Source organism: Struthio camelus, chromosome 4 (genome assembly GCF_040807025.1).
Source record: "Struthio camelus isolate bStrCam1 chromosome 4, bStrCam1.hap1, whole genome shotgun sequence".
NCBI classification, from domain to species: Eukaryota; Metazoa; Chordata; class Aves; order Struthioniformes; family Struthionidae; genus Struthio; species Struthio camelus.
This window is the reverse complement of record NC_090945.1, coordinates 87,600,691-87,624,136: the sequence shown is the minus strand read 5'-3', so window position 1 is coordinate 87,624,136 and position 23,446 is coordinate 87,600,691. Positions and strand designations below refer to the sequence as shown.

General features: G+C 52.2%; 1 protein-coding gene across 8 annotated transcripts in view; it reads right to left on the bottom strand.

Annotated features, from left to right (window-relative positions):
- LOC104141833 (dedicator of cytokinesis protein 2-like) overlaps window positions 1-23,446 on the bottom strand; it is an 80,955-nt gene that overhangs the window by 35,482 nt on the left and 22,027 nt on the right. For all 8 annotated transcript variants that reach the window (XR_011141161.1, XM_068944006.1, XM_068944007.1 and 5 more), the window contains 6 exons: window positions 20,672-20,783; window positions 12,009-12,079; window positions 10,770-10,876; window positions 7,732-7,859; window positions 6,466-6,537; window positions 1,552-1,647 (listed from right to left, as the gene is read on the bottom strand). Coding sequence is in view for 7 of the 8 variants with exons in the window: in XM_068944006.1 (XP_068800107.1) it covers window positions 1,552-1,647; window positions 6,466-6,537; window positions 7,732-7,859; window positions 10,770-10,876; window positions 12,009-12,079; window positions 20,672-20,783 (586 nt within the window). In the remaining variant the exon portion in view is untranslated. The remainder of the gene's footprint in view (window positions 1-1,551; window positions 1,648-6,465; window positions 6,538-7,731; window positions 7,860-10,769; window positions 10,877-12,008; window positions 12,080-20,671; window positions 20,784-23,446) is intronic.

Below are 23,446 nucleotides of genomic sequence, written 5' to 3'. Positions count from 1 at the left end.
GCCTGCCGCGCGGGGCCCCAGTTCTCCGCGCCGTCCCAAGCGCGGGAAACGCCGCCGGGCTTTTCCCCCGCCTGCCCGGGAGCAGCCCGAGAGGCCGGGCAGGCGGGGGGCCCCGAGCCCCGCGCAGCCAGGCCGGCCTGAGCGGCCCCCAGCGCTGAGCCCGCTCTCAGGCGGTGCCGGCCCGGGGCGGCCGTGCCGCTGCGTAACCCGAGCGTGCGGGACCCCGACCACGACGGGGCAAACCTGGCCCCGAAACGCCCCGGCTCCGAGGCTGGGAGAGCCGCGGCTCGCTGCTCCCCTGCCGCCCCCACCCGGGTGCGGAGGAGCCACCCGCCGGCGCTCGGCTGAGCACGGCGCAGCTCGTTCCATGCCTGGGGCCGCCGCAGGAGCCGCGACGCTGGCGGGCAGCAGCTGCCCCTCCGCTGCCCGCCCGGCCGCGGTGGAGACCCCCTGGCCCCTGGCGCGGGCGGCTCCCCGGCTGCAGGATGCACCGAGCGATCGCCGGGACCCCGGCATCTGCACGCGGGGCGGCCGGCAGAGCTGGAGCCGGGGCGGCACAGGGGGGCGCCTGGCCCCGCGCCGCCTGCAGCGAGACCGTTCGCACCCGGTCAGCGGGCGCAGACCGTACCCGGGGCCCGCTCAGCCAGCAAAGCCCCTGCACCGAGCACCGCCGGCGTCGCCCAAGGAGGGCAGCAGCCCCTCGCGCCGGCGAGCGCTCCCAGCTCTGTCACCTCGGTTTAATTACATCGTCGTCAACGGGAACGAAGAGTAAGAGGGCAAAACGGCGGATGTATGCCAGGAGGACTCCGCAGGCGGCGGGCCGCGCCGCTGCGCCCCGGGGCGGCGATGGCCGGCTCGCGCGCCCAGCACCGCCGGGTCCCTGCCGCGGGCACCGCGGTGCCCCTCCGCGCCGCTGCACGAGCTCGCCAGACCCAGCTCCTCGCCCACCCCTGTGGCCCGGAGCGGCTTCCCCGGCCCGTTCCCCACCGCCGTCACGCGCATCAGGGCACGTGTGAGCCCGAGCAGGCTCGGCTCCGCTTCCTCCAAAACCCTTCGTGATTAAATGATCGCCACTAGCCCAGCAGGTCGGTGTGATGCTCCAGCCGAGCGCTGCTTTGACCCCCCCAACCCTTCGACGAGAGACGGATGTCCCAGTGTGCCCAGCGCGCTTCTCCCGCGTGCTCTTAGCATGTAAAATTATGAAGGTTCATCAGGTCCAATCTCCTACTTCCAAAATGTGCTTTCTGCATCACACACAGCCTGCCTGCTCATCCCGAGGCACCGTCCCATTGCAGAACCTGCTTCTGGCATGTTCCCACCCTCCCTTGTCTGGCTTTCTTGTGCATCCTGCTATGTTAAACATCTAGAAATCATCCCACACCAGCTGCTGCTGGAGACCGGAATACCAGCTGAGGAGCAACATTAGTCACCTCTTCCCAGACACTTAAATCAGCACAACCTTTCACATCTCCTGCCTCCGGTAAGAGCCACCCGTGGGTAGCAGAGCAGTCCCGACGCCCGGCGCAGCACGGAGGACGTGGTGGTACTCACTCTGAGGTTGTTCTCCCGGTCCAGGACGATCACTCTCCGATTGACCGTGTGCAGCAGCCGGTCCAGAATCAGCTGAATGTGCTTCTTCACCTTCACCTGAAAGGCACGACATGTTACGGCCGGCCCCAGAGGAGCGGTGCAAACGGGTCTCACTGCTGAGAACCTGCTGCTGCCCTGCACGAGGCAGAGAGGGAGGCCACCGGTGGGCAGTCGCGCGTGGGGAGCGCCACGGTGACCTGCACGGCTGCTATGGCCTGACGCTGTACATGGGAATCACCCCAGGCAGCACAAGAACCGTTGCACAGTCCCAAATCGCAGCCGCTGCAGCTGCGGGGGAGCTCAGCCCCCCTCACCCCCTTGGAGCCGGAGGCTGGGCAGAGGCTGGTGACGCTCCCTCCTGAGACCAGCACCACCAGCACAGTAGGAATTATTGCAGCTAATGAAAAACAATAACAGGCAAGGGGATTGCAAACTATTTCTAGTTATTCTTCGCATAGGGCCTGGGAGGGCGCAAGCTTCCTCAGGACCCCGTAGGTGTCCCTTCCCTCCTCAAATCAATAGACAATTTGCACCTCTTGAGACAAAGTTACTTCTCTCCATGGGAACAGACCCAGCCTCTCCTGCCAGTCCTCACCTGCAACCCAGGATGCCAATTGCTGTAGGTGTTTTCAGAGTGACTTACTGACCAACAGTAACACAAGTTTGAGAGAAAGGCTTTACAACAGTGTTCTCCGACTAAGAGTCTACCTTTGCTAGGACAGACAGTTCTCTCCAGCCTCCCCTTAGTTTTGTCCCTAATACAAGAAAAATTCCCCAGTGACACAGAAGGACTCAAAGCCACTGGAAAGCTGGGTTAACCCTCCAGCTACATGGTCTTCAGGGCTCCTGCAGAAGTTCTATCAGAGTGAACAGATGATTTCTTTCCAAGCAGGTGAAGTCTGCTGACATCTAAGCACTGCTCTGCTGGGATGCCAGACCAGCTCTCTGCCTCTCGGGAGTGGGGCCGAGATGTGTAAGCCGTGGTGTCCTCCAAGGAGAAGCCAGAAACCCTGATCTGGCACCGGTGGTGGCAGCCAGACCCTGCACGGAGGAGACATTCTGCTTCGCGGACGTCTGGAAAGCCCCCAGCTGCACAACCCACCCATGCACAAGCACCAAAGCGATTCCCTCACTCCAAGCCAGGAAACGCCTCTGCAGTTGGAGCCATGGGAGACCGCAGCCAGCAGATGAGCCACGCATGCAGGACCCTCAGCCTTGGTACCAAACAGCTCTGAGACGTGGCCAGCAGCCTGAAGGGAGCATGCTGCTCAGAGAGACAGGCCCAGGGCATCCCGGTAGACAGGAAATCATGAGCTGACTCAGAAGATTCATGATTTACATGAAATAGTGAAATAGAAATCTTGTCAGTTCCAACACAGCAACTACAGGGCACTTAGTCACTTCCCACAGGGATATTGTACAGAGGTACCCGCAATATCTCTGTTGGATCAGGACCACCAGCTGGTCCTGGGACAAGGTGATGCAGTCCCTCACGTAAATATGGGGCTTGGGATTGCTACACTGTCGTCTGCACGCAAACACTAGCCGCACACACCTTCCTGGCAAACGCAGTCGCACAGCTGGGGACGGCTGCTTCGGCACTAACCCGGAGCGGTCACCCAGAAGCAACCCGTAACACAGACAAAGTTGCTTATTAGCTCACACGGCGCTGAGAGCTCATTCACTCAGACTGCGCTTCAGCATCTGCAAAGGGAAGGGCAGTATCCTTGTCCATGAGCACCCTGACCGTCCTCTCCTTAGGGGCTATTTTAGGTTAAAGGATTAAGGCCAAAACCAGACATCTCAAGCATAATTTCCAAGCTCTCCTTTCTGCTCCCTGGGCTTCCCAGTGCCATGGAAATTGAGAAAGCCAAGCCCACACAGCTTCTCTCCCACCCAAGGCTTGGTAGCATACTGTTAACTCGGCTTCCTTATTGCTGTGCTGTAGTTACGACACCCGGGCTGCCCAAGCAGTGCCAGAAAGTGATCACAAAATACAGACCAGCTCTAGGAAAAACAGAAACCCAAGGTCTTGTCAGTCAAGGCTTCACCTGACTGCCCGCCCGTGGGTAAACCACCTCTCCTATATCAGATGCTTCTTTCCACTCCTCCATCCATCCATCAGCTCCCATTGAATCGTCTCCATTCAACAATCTCTCAGACTGCCTGGACTTCCAAACCCCACAGCTGTAGGAACATGCTTTGATTTAAGGATTTCAGGACCACTGAGACCCCAGAGCACAGAAATCCTAACCTGTCCCCCACCTTTTGCATGCGAAGTCCTCTCTCCATGTGCAGAGGTGCCATCCATGCCTTCAGTAGCCTTTCACTGGCCGGTAAGTCTTTTACATGCCTAGCACGCAAATCCTTGTTTGCATCTGTGTCACCTTCCACAAGAAGTGCATCAGCCCCCGTGCAGGAAAGCTAAGGCAGGAAAACCTAGGAGCAACCATGGTCATCTCGCCTCTTCCTACCTAAGTGTACTGAAGTCTCATTCTGGCTGAATGAGGATCGCAGACCATGACAACACTCAGCTTCATCTCTGACTTAAAATAAGTTCTTTGCCCCCTGGCTTCTATTCCCAAACCTCCTAGTCAAGTCCACGGTCAGCTTCTCTCTGCCAGCTTTACACTTTTTGGTCTCTGAAGAGACTTTTTTTCCCCCAGTCAAAAACTGTAGTGATGAGATTTTTCTGTAGAAAATCCCAGCTTGCTATTCAGCTCTCAGATATGCCTGGAATAAAGCAGTGCAGGCTGATTGCCAGGAAGCATCACTGGTTATTCTGTTTATTCTGCTCGCCGCAGAAGATCTACTTTTCAAGAGCTGATTTGCTGCTCCAGTAACGAGATGTGCAAGGCGGGACAGCTGCCGTGACAGCAGTCACCAAATTAAGTGCAAGTCTCAGCTATATCTGTCTGAGGTGTACAAAAACGGCACTGCTAAGTTTGCTAAACACTGCTTCTTGCAAGTTGCAAGACTCATGTTTTGTCCCTGGGCGCACACTGCATGCTGCAGAAGAGGGTGAGGAGATTGGCAGAGACAGAAGTGACTTTGTGTTTGTCTTTACTCTGCCCAAACATGCGCCGCAGTGGGCTCTACAGGCAGCGTATGCGTCTTGTCAGGACTGCAAGCAAGGAGTAAGTTTTTTGGAGTAAACCACGCATAGATGTGACCATTTTAAATTTCGCCATTTCTGGCAGAGGTGATTGCCCCGGGAAGGACATTTTCACAGGCCGGTGGAGCAGTGAACGGGCTGAGGTGCAGAGAAAAGAGCATCCGCTCTTCAGCGATAGCATTTATATACATCTGCCATGTGAGAGTAAGTGTGGAGGTTATTGATAGCTACAAAAATGAGTTATAATTGATATGTCTGTGCATTTACTGTTTCTCTTCTCTAAGTTGTAAAGCGCACAAATGTTCTTTTTATAAACAGGAAAAAGTTTAACACTTAGAGACAGAAACACAACCTAATTAAAGCACACGATAGGTCTGCGAATCAAGAAAGCTTTGAGGACAGGAGGAAAAGATATGACTCAACTTCCCACACTCTGCAGTAGCATCTCTGCACCATGGAAAAGGAGAAAGGAAAAGGGTGATGCCGCCAGGCAGGGGAGGGAGTCGCCAGGGGAGTCGTGCAAGGAGCTGCGTGGGGCCTGTGACGTTTCACCCAGTCACGTGCAACATGACCTCAACCTGAGGCCACCAAAAGTGAGGACAGCACCTCTGACCGAGGAAGTCCCAGAGTCACAAGTTCTGGGAGGTGAGGACATGTCCTGGGGAAGCACCACGTGCGCTTGTCCCGTTCCGTATGCTGCCTCAGGTGCCTGCTCCGGGGCCCTCCTGAGACAGGGTGCAGGACCAGGGCGACCTTCGTTCCCACCCACCAGGGCTGGTTTATGTTCCTTAGAAAGAGATCCAAGAAAAAACTAGGAGAAGACAAATGCAGGTGTTGGTCAGAAATAAAAAGTGACCCCGAATGACTGCTCTGGAAGGCACCAGCAGGCATCTTCAACACAGAGAGGATGACTACAGAAAGAGAAATCCCCAGGGTAAACCTGCCCTGGAGAGAGGCCTTAATTCGCTAGATCTCAGGTACTGGCCGAGGTCCTGTGAAGCATATCCTAGGACAGAGCTTGCTATAGCAAGCAAGGAGGCATTGGGGATGTCATGTCCTGACTTGGCTTGAAACATCCTGGAAGAGGTTGTGCCAGCTAATTCAGACCTCAGCCCGAATAACTGATGAGGTTGGGGGCAGTAACCTACAAGCAAAGCCACGAACATGAGTCAAAGCTTCAGGTGGCTGTTGGTAATTGCCTGCTGTATTCTACCTTTTTGTAAGCTGTTTCCAGTATTGCATGCCCCTGTGTTATCCTTGCACAGGGAGAGCAATATCCTTTGGCAGGGGATCAGAAAAACTCTGTAGGCCATTCTGTACCCTCTGGCTGCTTCCCAAGAGCTATGGGAACCTCACTCTTTCATCACAGGGAACAGAAAGGGTCAAAGACCACTTGTAAGTGCAAAACGAAGCGCTGAGGACTCGGGCGGGGGGCAGAATGAAGGTCTGCGCACAGACATCCTCCTTCTCGCTGTGTGAGCACAGGATATTAAGTGGCTCATAATACAGCTTAAAGCCACACAGATTGCACACACGGACCTCCCCCAGTGAGGGCACTTCCCAGTCCTGTCACCCCATCGCTTCCATAAAGCGTCTCCATCCTTGCCAGCAGCCCAGGTCCCCACACATTGCAGTCCAAGAGAAAGCAAACGGGTGTGCAGCCGTGGTGAGAAGCAGATGAGCCTTGCTGGAAGGCGCAGGGGTGCCTGATTCCTTCTTCCCTTCTGCTGCATTTCCAAGCCCGCCAAAGAGGCACTCACCAGCTCTGAGTCACCGTGCTCCTTGTGCCGTCCCTTGCCTCCACTGTGCTGCCTGCTCTGCTCCTCTGCTCTCTGGAACAAACAATACCAAAGACAACGCCCCGTAAAGTCGGGCTAAGATCCAGCAAAGATGACACATTTCCACCAGAGGCTATCTCAAGGACAAGTCAGTGTTTACCACAAGCATTTCCTTCTGCCAACACATTTTCAAAATAGTGCCTAGCACCCTCTGTTATCCAGAGGAGAGATGCTGTTCTTCTGTGGGGCTGTGGGTAAAGCGCTCTGCTTTAGGCAGGAAAGACAGGGATAACACATCTGCACCAGGATTTCAGCAAACCGTGTTTCCTCTCTTCCGCAGGCTGCCTTGCACATTTATGTGGTAAGATACCCACAGTGGGGACTGTGTCTAATTAGATGTGTGGCCCACTGAACCCTAAGTTTCAGCTGGACCTATGGATCATCATAACTCAAACAACAAATGAACAGCATTAATTCAATTTCCTTGATTTTGTAAACCATAGCAGCTGGGAGGCTCCTTCGGCGAACCTGCAGGGAAGGGTTTCACCACTGGCAGTTTGCAGACATGGTTAGAGAGGCGCTTCCACCGGAGCACGAGATCCCCATGCCTCTGATTCCCGGTGGGCTCCCCGCCATCCCAGCGCTGTCCAGGCCACCAGCATCTCGGCTGTGGGATGCACCCCTGGACTGCCATCTCACAGGGCTTTAGCTCACATTCGATGGCTGTCATTTTTAATTCAAGAAGGTAACGCTTCCCTGGTGCCATCAGGCAGTAGCTGACTAGTTGCTTTCTCCCCTGTCCTCTCCTTTCTCTGAGGTTTGCAGAGTGAGGCGATCATGAGGCACAGCCATGATTATACGTACTTGCTCTCTGGTCAATATTGTTCCTTAGCTTGAAGGCCTCTTCCCCCAACTTATGTAGATTGATGTGAACTGGTAATAGACTAAACAAGGCTGGAAATCAGAATGTTTTTACTGTGAGCTTGGGCAGGTTCTTGCTAGGACCAGTGGGCACCAACAACCCCGTTCAATTTAGGGTGAAGCATGATTAGTCCCAAACATATCATAGTTGTGACCAGACTCAGTAATTTGGGACGTCCCATCTCATTGCTGTGTTTCCAGGTTTTCTCTTATGAACGAGTTTTGTGCTTAGCCCTACTCATATGTATTTAGTCAGATGATTTCCAAGACCACTGCTGAAAAGGGAATAGGAGCCAGCTAAGAACCAGTAGAGAAGACGGTCTTTACCTTCTGGGCCTTGTACAGCACCTCCAGGATGTTGCTAAGCAGCTCGATACAGGCGTCTTCCTCCTCTCCCCTCTCAATCAGCTCCTGGAGGACGGACACGGCCGTGTGCAGCAGCATCTCCCGGCACTCTGTTGGGGCAGATGGAGGGACACAAGGCTTCATGGACAGTACCAGTACCTCCCCAAACGGGGAAGGACCGAGCAGAAAGGGGACTAATAGGACAGACGTTACGCTAGTCTATTCTGCACTCTTGCATCTCAAGTTTACAATTTCCTCCTCAACTGCAGCAGATTTTTTTTTTAGAAAAACATTAAATCCTAATGGAAAGGTTCCAAAGCAGAGAATTTACCACGCCCTCTATAACACAGCTATTACTCTGCTAAAATAAAATGCTGCCAGCACGTGCAGATGACGCAGTGATGGCAGTAGAAACCCTCCCATGGGTGAGGGCTGAAGAGGACCCACAGCTCCATTTCTGCCCTGTCCTGGTGTGCCAGCACTCAGCGGCCTGGGACAGCCCTGGGCAGACCCCGCGGCACGTCCCACGCAGCCCCCGGCTACAGGCTGCTACTCTCATCCACACATCAACACCCATTCCCTGCCCTCTCGAGCGAACTCTTTGTTTCTCCAAGGACAGCCAACAGCCAACAAGAAAAGCCAGTGGCATAGCCCTACTTCATGTCTCCTTTGGCTCCCATGGGGACAGAGCCCCTTCCCTGCTGCCCTTATCGCCCGCTGGTTTAAGACAGGACATGATCCTTCATGCAGTCGTCTCCAGGGCTGCGGCAGGATGCCCAAGAGGCTGAAGAGGAGAGTGCGCATGGGACAAGGAAGATATTCATGTATACTTTAAACTTCTCTTGCACTATAAAACAGAAATTCAGTCATCATTGTGAAGGAGAAAGGTTGGACTCATCAGTCCATGGAACAGGACCTCACCCTATCTTTTCCAAAAGTCTGGTCATCCCGGACTGTTGATCTCAGACTTGCAATACTGGGGACATTGGTGACCCAAATGTCTCTCGTGGCAGCTAGCACCACGAGTGGAAGATCAGACTGGAACATTTGTGTGAAGTATAGGACACTGGGATTTTATCACAGAATCACAGAATGGTTGAGGTTGGAAGGGACCTCTGGAGATCATGTGGTCCAACCCCCCCTGCTCAAGTAGGGTGACCCAGATCAGGTTGCCCAAACAGTGTCCAGTCAGGTTTTGAATATCTCCATGGATGGGGACTCCACAACCTCTGTGGGCAACCAGCTCCAGGGTTTGATCGCTGTTACAGTTGTCAGGATGCTCTCCAGGAACCTCCTGGGTGGCTTGTACCCTACTGTGCTGTCTTTCCAGCGGATATTGCAGTGGTTACAGTGCTCCATGAGGACCAGGGCCTGCAAACATGAGGCTTCTTCCAGTTGTCTGAAGGCGGCCTCACCTGCTTCTTCTTCCTGACCAGGTGGTCTGTAGCAGACGCCCACTACAACATCACCCATGCTGCTCTGCCCCCTGATCCTGACCCATGGGCTCTCAGCTGCCCCTTGCCGTCCGCAGGAAGAGCTCCCGGCGTTCCTGCTGCTCTCTCCACCAAGGACAACTCCCCCTCCCACCCTCCCAGCCTGTCCTTCCTAAGGAGCCTATGTCCACCCAGAGCAGTGCTCCAGTCGTATGAGCTGTGCCTGAGCCCGTGCCTGAGCCTAAGGAAGCTCAGACTTACGTCCCACCTCCCACCGGAGCGCCCCGGCCACCAGCACACCAGCTACTCAGGGAGGACGCTCTCCACTCCAGCGAGCATCTGTGGGCACGTCACCAAGTGCAAGCAAGATAATGCATAATGCAAACCGTGCAGGCATTCCCTGCAGGAGGAACCGGAGCGTGCTCCCCGGCTGGGAGCCCTGCTGGCCACGCCGCAGCAGGGGTGGCCCTGTCCCTCCGCACGCCAGGCTCAGCAGGGCAGGAGGGACTCAGGGAGCACTCACAGAATTACAGCGGTTTGCAAAACAGAGCCAGAGAGGGCAACGGGGTCCTGCCATCCGCCTACTCGGCGGCTGCATTTTGACATGTGTTGCCTGCTCCTAAAATCTGCACGGACAGAGGTATAGAACTGTTCCTGCTCTCACAGACAGTTCTCCATGGCTAACCTGAGCTTCCTCTCTTGCAGTTTAAGCCCATAACTCCTGGTCTGGTTCTCCTTCTCTTTGAAGATGCCATTTGGATATTTGAAAGCTTATCCTGTCTCCCTCCAGCACCCTTTCCTACCCCAAGTCCTTCAATCATTTCTTTCACCTCCTGTCTTCCAACCTCTGATTTGCTCACTGCTTTCTTCTGGACTCTCTCCAATTTAACTACAAGTTTCCTGTGGCATCCAAAATCGCATATAGCCATCCACCCTCTCCTGCAGCGCTGCTGCCTCACTGTTCCCCATCCTGAACTTGTTCCATCAATTGTTTTTACCTAAGCATTTGCCCTAAGATTATTTTAAATTCTGAACCTGTCCTCCGGTATGTTTACAGTCCCTTCTGCCTTGGTCAGCGAAAATTTAACAAGCCTACTCTCTTTTTCATAATCTAAATAACTGCTAAAATTATCAAATAGTATTAGACTCAGGACAGACCTGAGGAATCCTATTCAGCATGTCCTTCCAGTTCGACAGCAAATCACTGACAACCTCCCTCTGAACATCATTCCTAAAACATTTCCACCCCCACTGCATATTGCTTCATCTAGCCCATATTTCCTTTTGCAACTGGACAATATCTAAAACAGTAAGAGAAGCTGACTAAAACAGTGATGGCTGCATACTAGTAAAGGGCTCGGTAATGTATGATTTTTGGCTGTAAGAGTTTGCCTCTTTCTGCAGATCTGACCCCCAAAAACACTTGTGTTATCCAAACACCAGTGAAAAGGCAGCGAATGGGGAAATACCTGCTGCAGGAACCCGTACTGTGCCTGCGCCCCGGCTTTGCTTTCCCAGGCAGGATCCTCCCCCGGGAAAGCTCAGTGCTGGGCTGTGCTGCGGGGCCCGCCGAGTGCCCCTTCTTACCGTAGGACTGGAAGATCTTGCTGTTGACTATGTCCGTCAGGGACTGCAGCTTCTGCTTCAGCAGGCGCTGCGGAGGCAGGTTCCCAATGAAATCCCGCAGCAAGCCCCTACAATCCCGAGAAAAGAGGGTTCAGGTGTTAAAACAGAGGGCTGCCAAGAACCACAGGCAATCTGCCGTCCCTAACGTTTGCAGTCTCTTTCCGCTCAGAGAAATTACACAGGTGGGGGGAGCCGGCTGTTGTTTGCCTTTTGGCCAGGACAGGGCTAGGAGAGAAGCTGCTCAGAGCCCGCAGTGCTGTGCTGGAGGGCTGCTGGGTGGGATGGCCCCGTCGTACGAAACCACGAGGCAGCCGCCTTGCCCCTTCCTGCAGCAGATGGCTGTACGGGGATGCCCCCTGTAAAAGCCCCCAAGAATTTTTGCATTCTCATAAATTCCTGTCAAGGACACGTTTGGGACTGATGTTTTTCCAGGCCCAGCCTCTGCCTAAAGGGCAGGCTACTGGAAAAGATTGAAGAAAATCCTTCCTTATTTTTGCATTGAGAGGTAAGGAGATACTTTATATGCATCAGAAAAAACAGTTCCATTTTTCTGAGCAGCAGCCCTTACAAACAGCTGAAACACTGAACGTGTCCAAACTAGCTGACACCAGTCCTTTGGGTGGGAGGCTCCATCTGAGGCAAAATCCAGTCTGAGATGGAAACTGCTTTGCAGAGTCCGCTCAGCTGGGCCCATGTGCTACGTCTCCATCTCCCACATGTCCCAGGGTGGTGGTGGGCTGCTCCAAACCTGTGCTCCGATTCCCCCTCCGCGGCCCAGAGCCCTCCACGAGCCCTGCCGTCGCACAGCCCCGGCCGAAGGGGAATTGTGCAATGGGAAACGCCAGCACTTCCGCAAGCCCTACGACGAGTGAAAGAGGCAGCTTCTCCTTCCATAGAGCTGCTCCTTCTGTGCACTCTGGGACTTAATCCAGTAACTTTAGAACAAGGCTCCTTTGGATCCAAAGGATGCTTTTCTGCTATGTTTGACTTTTCTTGGGCTGGCAGAGCCTGCGCAGACTGGAGGAGAGCAGCTGCGTGCTGTGGCCATCACCCCGTCCGTCCCGTCCTGTCCCATCCCGTCCCGGAGGGCTCCCCCTCCACCAGCGCTCCTGGACCTGCGCCGGCCGCACCGGCAGCTCGGGGCCGGGGAGCAGACGCAGAGGCGCGGGCCAGGGAGGGAGCGAGGAAAGCGGCTCTTACCCCAGCACGGAAGAGTCGAAGATCCCAAACACGTCTTCGAGGATCGAAGGCAGGTATTTCAGGGCTGCTCCCTGGAAGCAGAGAAGAGCGCTGGCTCCGAGGGGCCCCGCGCTGCCCGGGTCCCGCCTGGCTGCCCGCTCCCGCGCCGGCAGGACGGTTCCCACCGCTCCGCTCCGAGCGTCGCCCCGGACTGCGGCTGCTGCGTTCCCTGCTCAGCCCGGCCCCACGTCAAACACTTCACAGTGCACTCGGCCACCAGGTCCTTCACCACTGCCTTCCTCCGGGAAGGGACCTTCCGCCGGGACCGGTCTTCTCTTGTGGGCCACCAGCATCAAGCCAAGCACCCAAAACCACTACAGTAATATCCATGTATCATTGTAAATAAGGACAACTATTTCCAGTTTTCACTCTGAAACCACAGATGTTCCTACAGTGAGACTATTCAAACACGTGGACCCTCGCTGGTGTTACCTGTAAAACCTCCTAACGCTGCTCACAGCCCTGACGGGGTATCGCTGCTGCCGGGGCTGGGAGCGGGGACGCCGCCGCAGCACCCAGCACCCCTGCGTGAAGGACATTTAGCTAGTTTTTTGGAACAGCAAACACGCTGGCCCCGCTCAAGCTGCCTATCATTCTGCATTAACATCTACTTTGCTATCTTTATGGCTTGATTTAGGTAGCATAAACAATTTGCTGAGCTCTGTTTATCCCTCGATTGGTGAGGCTCTCTGGTCTTTCAGGCTTCCCTGGTCTTTGAAATATCCCAAAAGTGGAGACTGGGACTTTCAAAGAAGCCCAAGGGTTTTGGGCACCCGAGTGTCAGATACGGTATCTGACAGAGTTTTGCATCTTTAACAGCTATGCTTTAGTAAGGTTCAGTTCCTACAGGTTTATACACGTTTGACCTCTACATAATTCAGCTCCAAGAATTTTTTGCCCAGTGATTTCTGCATCAAGCCCATAGTTTCTCTCTGAGTTACAATAAGAGTTTTAGAAAGCTGAGGCTATTGCAAATTTGCATAGCTTTAAAAAAAGCCTGGACAAATTAACATCAGAAGAATCCACCAAAGAACATTAAATATAACGATTACCACAGCAGACTTGGGAACTCCCTGAACCACAGTTTTGCTGGAGGCCCGGGGGAAGGATGAGAACGTGCGCCTTGTTCTCACACTTCTTGGGCGCCCACCATCCACATCAGCAGGCGACAGGCCGGGTGGATCCTCAGCCTGAGCCGGATGGCTGCACTGCTGCCAGGATCCCTGGTCTCGGTTAAAAACGTGAGAAAGACAGACGCTGCCCTGCCTGGAGCAGCCATCCGGCCCCGGGACGTGGTCCCGCCTTCGGTGCGAATTCGGCAAACTCCAGCCTTTCCCTCGCTGGGTTTCGCGCCTCCTTTTCCCGCCGCATTAAGCAATTCCCTAGCGGCGATTTCGCCCTCTGTAGGTACGCGAAGGCGGCCCAAGCTCTCTGCTAACCTCCTCTAGAGAGACGGCACCGCGTTAGCCTTAGTCAAACACAGCAGACTCGAGTAATTTCTGCAGCTCCTTCCAAACTCCTTTCAGGTGTTTAGATGCTGGCTACAAGCGAGGACAATAAAATTGCTCTGCACGCCCGGGGCATGTCCCCAGCCCGCGTGCCCCTCGGGAGCCGGCAGCGGCGGCCACGAGAGGCCTTTTCCCCACCGCCTTTCGGGACGCCTACCAGCGCCGACTGCCTCCTCCAAGCTGCCTACCAACAAACAAGAACTGCTGAGCCCAGAGCTAGTTCCTCTGGGAGCCAAAGGCAACACCCATCCCAGCACGATGGCTCTCCACTTATAACTACTTTTTTTCAGGACTAAGAAGATATATATAAAGAAGATTAAAAAATAGTTCTTTTATTAAACTTATACACTGCTAATTTTAATATTGTATCAAGTCAGACAGTTGTTAAAGTCTTGGGTATTATGCCAGTTATCTTTCTCAGTCACCATCGCAACTTCAGAAAAAGTAGCAGCTAAATTTGATTTTTTTATTAAACTCCATGTTTAGTAAAGCTGGACTGATTAATATCAATTATACTGCTATCCTTTAATTCTTTACTGATTGCATCCTTCCCATGACTAAGCCAGGATCAATGGTCAGTTTATTTGGTCTACAACTAGCAAGGTCATCTTATTCACCCTTTAGAAGAGGAGATGACATCAGAATTTTTCACATTCCTCAGGAATTTCTCCAGTGTTACAGGACTTCTTAAATATCAGCATCTATGGCTCAGAAAGGATTTCTTCCAGAACTTGGTTCTGGTTTTTATTTTAACTGCTGAGGTAAATTGCCTAGTCTTGCAGATTTGAAAATATATTGCTTTTACCATTGAGGATTAACCGCCTTCTACTGATTTTTCATAGCAAAAGTATGCCAGCTTGACCATGAGCTACAAAACACAGTGTCTGATTTCTTTCAAAGTAAAGAACAGAAATATTTTTTCAAATCAACTGTCTTTTCTGTGTCATTGCTGACATTTTGTCAGACCGAAAGCGTTACAAAGCTGGATAATTGCTGGGCGTTTGCCCCCGAGGGGGCCGGGAGAGCGGGAACAGTGAAGCCGGACCATGGCGGAGGGCTGCAGCCCTGGGATGGGCAGAGAGACCCCACGACCGGCGCAGACCTCTGCACCTAGGTGCATGTCATCGTGACCCTCGTGCTTGCACGGTACGGGTTACAGGTCGGCATGTAAAAGCCACATCTTGAAGACCACAAGGGAAAACTCAGAACAAATGTACAGAAGCTCTTAGTGTGCATCCCCCTCATGGAAACAGAGTCCACTGAGTTGGGCTGTAAAACGCAAATGTAAAGGCAAATATTCAGAGTGGCCGCATGTGGTTGAGGCCATCTCCTCCACTCGACCCCGTTGAGCTGCACCGCGTTCAGATCGACGCTGAAGGAGGACTGAAGGAAGCAGGTTCTCCTTCATAAGACATTAACAGGGGGAGACATACATCCATTACTAATAGTGATCTGATGAAGGAGTCTATCTGGGGACGCCCACCTGCATGCAGGGTATTCTCCAGGCGCTGGATCCAGCTGTCAGAGCTAGTTCAGCTCCCGTGAAGCAAAGACCCATGCTGGGAAGCTGTATGGTGCTCTGCTCTTTCTTGCTCAGTGTCCTGGCAACTGACGTGAGCCCAAGTGTTTACAGTCGGGAGCTCAATCCCACCTCGAAATTCAATTTTTTTTAGGTGCAGAGAAAATCAGGGCTCTAGGAGGGAAGCAGTGGGATGAGCAAAGCTCTTCTCAAGGGCTCTCTTGCTATGAAAGGGAACAGTTGCAGGCAAAAGCACTCTTATCTCCTGGCTGGAGACCAGCAAGGCAGCTGCATGCAGGGAGTGGGTAGTCTTCCACCTCCTTTCACATCAAAGGCACCCACCAAATCACAGTATTTATTAGGGAAGCTGGAGAGGTGTGGCTGAAGAGCTGTTCCCACTCTCTGGCCTAGGACCATGCCATAGATTCATCCCTGGCCCTGTCCTGATTTTAGCTCAGGGAAGCAGACCTGACACTACGCAGTTACAAGAGACTCAACCTCCTTCCATTGCACAAAGTAGTCAAAATAGTACAAAGCCCCACAGCGTGAAGCAGTCCAACAAAGGACTGGCTTTCTCCACAAAACAGGTGGCCTTTTCAAGACTGTTCCAGCTAACAAGCTATTATCAGCTCTGCCTTGGTCTGATCAGAGACTTGCAGCTTTAACAAAAAGAGTAGGCAGAATTAGGTGAAACTGCATGACACCAACCACTAACAGATCTTTTGGGTATCACCTTCCGCTACTGGATGGGAGCTGGTCCTCTCAGGTTTAGGAGCCATCAGCTGGGTTTTAGGGGGTCTGCAAGCTCTGTAAAGCAGCTACAAAGTCCACATGCAAGACTAAGAAAACAATATGTTTTAAGAATACACCATCAGGTCTGGATAGTAAAACCCTGCAGTTGGGGTCCAGCAGGAACCAGTGTGGGAAACAACACAACAACTGTGGACAGGGTAAGCCAAGGCCAGGAAACAAGCACAGGAGACCACTAAATGAGACAGCAATGTGTACACCTTGTGCAAGGCTTATCAGAGGAGCGAGGAGTGGCAGCATGAGGCTGGGCACATGGACCCAGGCTGAGAGAGGAGGTGCATGGGATCTTGCTGGGTTAGCAAACATGGAGCGGCACTTCCGAAGACCACTCTCCCAGCCTCCAGCAAGCTGTAGATCAGGGCCTCTTGAGTCAGAAATGTCTTTGTATTTAAATAACCATGGGTGGATTTTTCTTCCACAGATCTGACAGCTGTCCTTGAACTGGCGGAGTTACAGACCACCGCAAGGAGCTCTACAGACCCACGGCACGCTGCATGAAGAATCACCTTCTTTTGTTTGTTCTGAATCAGACACCTACCGGGTTCATTAGATGCTCCCTCTTTCGCGAGTTGGACGAGACCATGAACAATTCCCTATTCCTTTCTCCAGTCACACATGAACCCACAGCTCTCTGTCCGATCTCCCTACCCATCTCTTTTCCAGGAGGAAGAGGTCTGACCCAGACAGGTGATCCATGTGAAAGCTGGCCCAGACATTTGGTCCTCCTTTGTTGGGGCTGTTCCAGACTGACTCTGTGTGCTCTCAAAGGTGGATACCAGACTGCACATGACATTCAAAACACAGATGCACCATGGATTTATACTGCAGCAAATAATATTTTCTGTTTTCTTCTTGATTCTTTTCCTAATATTTCCCAACTTTTAGCGAGCATTTTCTGATCAGTGCTAAGCACTGAGCTGACGTTGCCATAGCACTATCCGTTATAGTCCCAGGTCTCATCCATGGTGTGTTAGTCAGCTCAGAGCCCATCATCGTGCATTTAAAGTTAAGGTGCTTTTTTGCTTTTAAAACCACTTTCTGATTTTTACTTCCATGCTGAATAATTTCATCTGGGCATTCTATCACCCAGTGAAGCATTTTTGCCAATGACCTTGAGAGAAACCTCATTACTGCTAATGTTTGCAGATCACACAACAACACAGTTAGCAGTTAGCAATGAGGAGGATGAATTACTGCAAGGAAGAGACCTGGATGACATATCATGCTTGGTGCGAGTAAACACTACGTACTGCAAGGCAGCTAAGTGCAAAGCCATGCATTTAGAAATAATAAATACAGGCTACATTTGCAAAACTGATAACTTCTAAGTTGGCAACCAATGACTGAAAATGACCCGGGAGCCCTGGTGGGACGTCAACATAAGAACAGCAGTGATGTCGCCCAGCTCTGATTAAACGAGCTCCTCTTTCATTGCCACCCTCTAAGGAGCCATCGCAAAGTCCTCAGGCAGTTATAAGATTTCTGAGTCAAAGTATGCACATCTCCGGACTGCTCAAAAGAGACACGAGCAGATGGAATGTCTTTAGGAAGGATCTTGTCCTGCTACTGCAAAATAACACGGCACAGAGTGCGCAATGCAGCCCGAGCTGTGCCAGGGCAGGACTTTGGAGACAGCATGACCATGGCATCTAGACTTACTTGAAACTTGGGCAATACCTTAAGTAAGGACCTGGTATGAGTTCTAAGGGGCAAATTTTCCTTAAAGAAAGCAACATGGATTTCCCAAAAGGGCATAAATCTCTCCTACTCTGTCAATCAAAGTGATAGCAATCAAAAAAAGGCTATTTTCATGGGAAAAGCTCCTAGTGAGGAGCTCAGCTCTCACTGCAGAATTCAATCTTTATCAGCAGAAAGAGTAGTCAGACTTTAAAAACCTAGCAGGAGTAGAATAAGCAAAAGTCTGAAAATAATAACATGCTTCCAACAGGTCACTCTAGGTAGAGGATGGCACCCCATCAACTCTATTCCACGGAATTAAAGGATTATGTCCTGAAGCTGTAGCAGTGCAATTGTACATGATGGAACACCACCATGTACAATTTTTCAGTCTGCTTTTAAAAGAAGTTAGGTTATTACACGCACTCACAATGCCTCGAGCACACTGAAAGAACCATATTAGTGTTGCAATACAGAAAAAATGTCTTCCTGAGACCGGTAGCCAGTGACTGCCCTGTGACATAGATTCGTCTGGATTCCTATCAGCACTGACGTACCAGGTTGTCTACAATAACTACAGTCTCGTCTTTTAAAAGCCATGACATCCCCTGTAAGGCGTCAGCCTTAGAGTACCTCAAGGATGAAGCACACACTTGTTTACCCAGCCCTTGCCTAGACACCTAGGATGACTTCTCCTAAAACTTCTGTTTTATTCGTTCCCAACATGTGCTCGTCTCCTCTCTGACACTTTTGACAGACAGCTGGCAGATCCTGCTACACCACGTGCACCTCATAGCTATTTTTTTGCTATTATCACTGCTATTCCAGGTCTTGGCAGAAGGCCAGCTGCAGCAGTGCCTTTGCTGGTGATGCATGGGCAGATCTTTCTCCTCTGCACCTGGGAGCTAGTCTCTCTAGTCTGGATGCATCTCCAAAAAGTGTCTTCTTCAGGCCTGAATCAGGGCCTTGAGTGACAGAGAAATCACCCAGGCGGACTTGGATCAGCCTGGTAAAATTGCAGACAGTCAGGTTACCATACCACAGAGTTTCCAGAGTAACGGTATTTAGACAGAAATCAGAATTACAATCGGTATTTATATGGAACAAGTGGACAAGGAGGGACAGCCCTCCTCTTCACGAGAAGAATAGCTATTGTTATTGCTCTTCAAATTACTTTTGTAGTGATGTTAATTTATAAGACACTACCTAAGAAAGCCATAAAGTAAATGCAACACAGAAACAGTAGTCCCTTGTGAAAAAAGGGAAAACATTAGCCCATAAGATGCTCAGCAGCAAAGGACTCTGGTTTCTATGACAAAAAGACAGGGAAATCACTGTGCCCAGAGCACATGGGCAGAGCAAACACGAACCTTGCCATAGCTCCTAGAAGCACCCTGAGGAGCAGGGCAAGAGGTCACACCGAGCTCTTCGGCAACACACCTGCACGGCAGCGCCTTATTCACAGAACTGTCTTCTGGCACCGACTGCACATGCTGAGCAATAATTAATACAGGTACTCGCAGTCATGCACTCCAATTCGTATTCCAAAGTAAGATCTGTATGCTTGACTTCTAAGGTCTAGTCTACATTTAAAACCTATTATTAGCATAACTGCGTTGGTGGAGCAGACGCGGGGGGGGGTCTGTTTGCAGCTGCGAATGGGTTTCTCTTCCATGCCTGTGTCCACCCCACCCTTGAGCCCACGTAAACCTTCTGCAGTCACAAAACGCGTTGGCAAGGAGCTCCCCCGATCTGCTAAACCCTGCGTGGGAACCCCCGCGCCGCTTGGTCCTGAGCCCGACTCATCGATGGCCCCGCTTGCAGGGACGATGAGCAGCCCCACCGCCCACCGCAGACCTGGGCTTGCACACCTCGTCCCGGGAGCGATCCCTCTGCCGCCTGGCCACATCTCCGGCACGATACCAAAGCCAGACCTGACTCCTGTCCTCCCTCCAATTAACTTCACAGAATGTAGATGAGTCAGTCGCGTTTTCTTCTCAGCTCCCCCGGCAGATAAGGCGCTGCTCTACAGCACTAATGACAAGGGAAGCTGGAGGGGCTTTGGCACCCGCTGCTCCTAAAACAAGGCTGAGGAACAAGCCACGGCCACAAAGACCTGCAGCCCAAACGGCTCCATCTCCACTCGCCCCCGGCTGCAACATGCAGCGCCCGAGCCATGGTGAGGCGTGCAGCCAGCCCAGCTCCGGGGTCCAGAAGGACCCTTCCCCCAGCATCGGCATGGCTTCACGGGCGCCTGCTCTGCGGCGGAGAGCATCGAGTGGCACCAGACAGCCACGCAGCGGCTTGCAAGGCCTGGCCATGCGCTGGCCCTTGGGCAGCTCCAGGGTGCAGAAGCAGCCGCTTCTGTAGTGAATGCTCTCTGCTACCCCTTCGACAGGCTGCCCTGGACCTGTGCCGCAGCCTCTTGCCGCGAGCAGGGCCTATGACGGCTGCGCACGGGAACGCAAGTGCTGCACCAGCGCAGTCATGCATGGGGAGCTCAGGCGAGCCCCCCCCCCAACCCTGTGCATGCAGGTCAGCACGCAGGAACGCCAGCGCTGCACCGCTGCAGCCGTGCGTGGGGACACCAGCACAGTGAGCCTAGGCGAGCCCCCCCCCCCGACCCTGTGCATGCAGGTCTGCATGCAGGAACGCCAGCGCTGCACCGCTGCAGCCGTGCGTGGGGACGTCGGCACGGGGAGCCTAGGCAAGCTTCCCCCCCCCCGTGCATGCAGGTCAGCACGCAGGAACACCAGTGCTGCACCGCTGCAGCCGTGCGTGGGGACGTCGGCACGGGGAGCCTAGGCAAGCTTCCCCCCCCGTGCATGCAGGTCAGCATGCAGGAACACCGGTGCTGCACCGCTGCAGCCGTGCGTGGGGACGTCGGCACGGGGAGCCTAGGCAAGCTTCCCCCCCCGTGCATGCAGGTCAGCACGCAGGAACACCGGTGCTGCACCGCTGCAGCCGTGCGTGGGGCCAGCTGGCAAGCTCTGCCTGCAGCCCCATGTTTGGCACAGCACAGCGTGCGTCTGTCCATGCGCCCTGCCGCGTGCCCCGGCACCCAGCCTGGGACCCCCCCAAGCCCCACCGTGGCCCCTGGCGCGCCGTACCTGGGCGAGCAGCGTCGGACCCTCCTGCGGGCATCTCATCAGCTGGTTTAGGGCGAGGAAGAAGCGCTGCAGCAACTCCTGGAATTCGGCCGTCTCCTTCCCCTCGTAGAGCCTGCAAACGCACGGGGCGTCACTGCGGGCCCGCCAGCGCCGCTCGCCCGCCCACCCGTCCCTCGGGCCAGCCGGCGACGCACTCTTGCACGGGCCATCGCAACTCCTTGCGGCTCCTTGCTGCCGTTTGGCTGCAGCTAAGCGTGGCAGCAAGCCCCCGCGGGCAGTCGCTGCCCGGCCTCTGGGACAATTCTGGAGCACTGCTTAACATGGGTAGCACTAGCAATATTAAAGACTCTTTGCTCTTTTATAGTATTTATATATGCTACATACACGTTCATATATAGGTATGTCTATAAACCTCTTTTATACTATTTTATAAGACTGAAGTCATATCAAAGGAGGCCGGTGTCTTCCCGTCTTAGTTGGAAACCTACTGAGCACTGCAAGCCGAACATGAATTGTGTTATCAGTCACAGAACAAAGCAATATACTTGGGGAATTTTAGCCATGAGACTTGCAATACTGCAAGAAATATTCAAAACTGTTAATCACATGCAGAATTACAAGAATAAGATTTACCCTAATAACTCATTGTGAAAAATAGGTCATATTTGAGCTAATTTATTCAACCCATTGATATAGTATATGAAAAAGGCAAGCCTACTGGTGAATGATTTGCAGGTACAGAATGGAGGAAATTAGGAATAAAAAAGTAACCTATCCTTTGGCTGTGGAGACAGACGTATCTTCCAGCCTAATCTGATCTCCACTTGGAGCCCCAACCTCCATCATGATAAGCAAAATGTGTTTTGTTTTTTAATTGTGCATATTGCGGTAGAACAAACAAGATTTGTTATTTTTTGCTTACCAGCTGTTTTTACTGAATCTACTTTTTGTAAAGATTTTGCTTCTTTGTTTTATAAAACTACAATTGGATTGCTCTGCTTTCAAATCCATCTTTCCTCTCCGGTAAATGAACCCAAGGGAACACAGAAAATGCAGATTTGACAGTGGGAACAAGCCTGTTAATTTGCCTGAGGTGTCTCAGTTGTGCTAAAACAAATGCATGTATTAGCTGAGTAGCTGTTAGTTCATATCTCTTGACCAACTTTCAGGTAAAAAGTTTAGATTCACTCAAGATATTTCTCTCCATCTCATCTAGTAGATAAAAAGTTAATAAAAAATGCAAGACTCCCCAGAAAACCCCATTCCTCCAGCCTTGCTCCTTGGAGCGCGTGTCCCAAAGCTCTTGGCACTGTCCTTGGGCTCCTTCCCGCATGGGAGTGGGATTTCCCACCGCCGGCAGCGGCCTGGCCAGCTCCCTCATGTGGTAGGTGCTCATTGATGCTTTGCACAAAAACCAGACATAAGGCCAGGAAATCTGGGATTAAGCTACCTTTAAAGAAGCCTATATGTGTTAAAATAAGCAAAAGAAAATGAAGGGCCACACACAGTCCTTATTCTCACAACAGCGATACCCGGCAATAATCATTGTTTATTAGAGATTTGTTAGATTTTTCGCCTAGTCCCTTTTGTAATGCAACTGCCCATAACTAAAAAGCATGAATTGTTGAGCTCACCTCGGTCTTAAACTCTTGCCTACAAAATTCTGTAATTTTATGTTAAAGATGACATACATAAATACCATGCATTCTTTTTAATGATTTTAAGATATATTGTCAACACTGATTTCTGAACTTTTAAGTAATGACTTAACCCAGAGCACTATAAAGCAGTCAGAGCGCGCCTCTCAGTTAAGCCAAGATTACTGCTGATTTGCATTACTGCAGCAGACACGGGTCAATATGGTCTTTAATTTATTACTGACCTGCTGCTTTGGAAGATTTCATCAAGAAAACCTGCAGCAAGAGCCTGTCTTTAAGCCCGGTGCCTCTCGGGGTTGCGGAGGCCCCGCAGGCACCCCTTTCTCAGCTCCTACAGCACTGCGACTCTGACACGCAACTGAGCTCAAGGAGTGTCACAGGAAATCTTTCAAGCGCTGTCAATTAAGCTAGGCAGGAAAATTATTTGGCTACCACCACACTAAGCAAATTAGTATGGATTATAATAAAAAAATCATGATAAAGATGAGTCAATGTGGCTTTTGGAAAGGGAACTCCTGCCTTATAAACCTCCTGGCACTCTTTTGAAGAAGTCTCCAGCAAAAACCTGGAGAGGGATGGTCAGTTGTGACAAGCCTTTTGGAAACCCAAGTAGGCCTCAGCCAAGCCCCTCACTAAAGAAAGGCTCGTCAAGAAACTCAGCAACCATGGGATGAAGGGGGGGTTCCTAAACGGGTGAATACTTGGTTAAAAGAGAGGAGCAGAGGGTTGGAGAAATGATCCCTTCTCTCAGAGGAGGAAGTCGGTGAAGTCCCTCAGTGCCGTGTGCTGACCGGGGACAGCCCAACACATCAAGACCTGGAGAAGAGGATGAGCACAGAGGAGCAAACAGAAGTTTGCTGATGATGTAAGTTACCCTGGGAAGCAGGAGCGGGGGCTGACTGCGAGGAGCTGCCGAAGGACCTTATAGGACCGCGTAACCCGGCCACGCGATACAAAGCAGATAAACGCAGAGTGATGCAGGCGAGAAAGAGCAACCCCAACTTCCCACACAAACGACAGGCTGGAGCTGACACCGCAGGGGCAACGTCTCAGGGCTACGATAAACCGTTGCAGGGAAACTTCCCTCGGTAGCAGTCAAAAAACTGAACAAATGTTA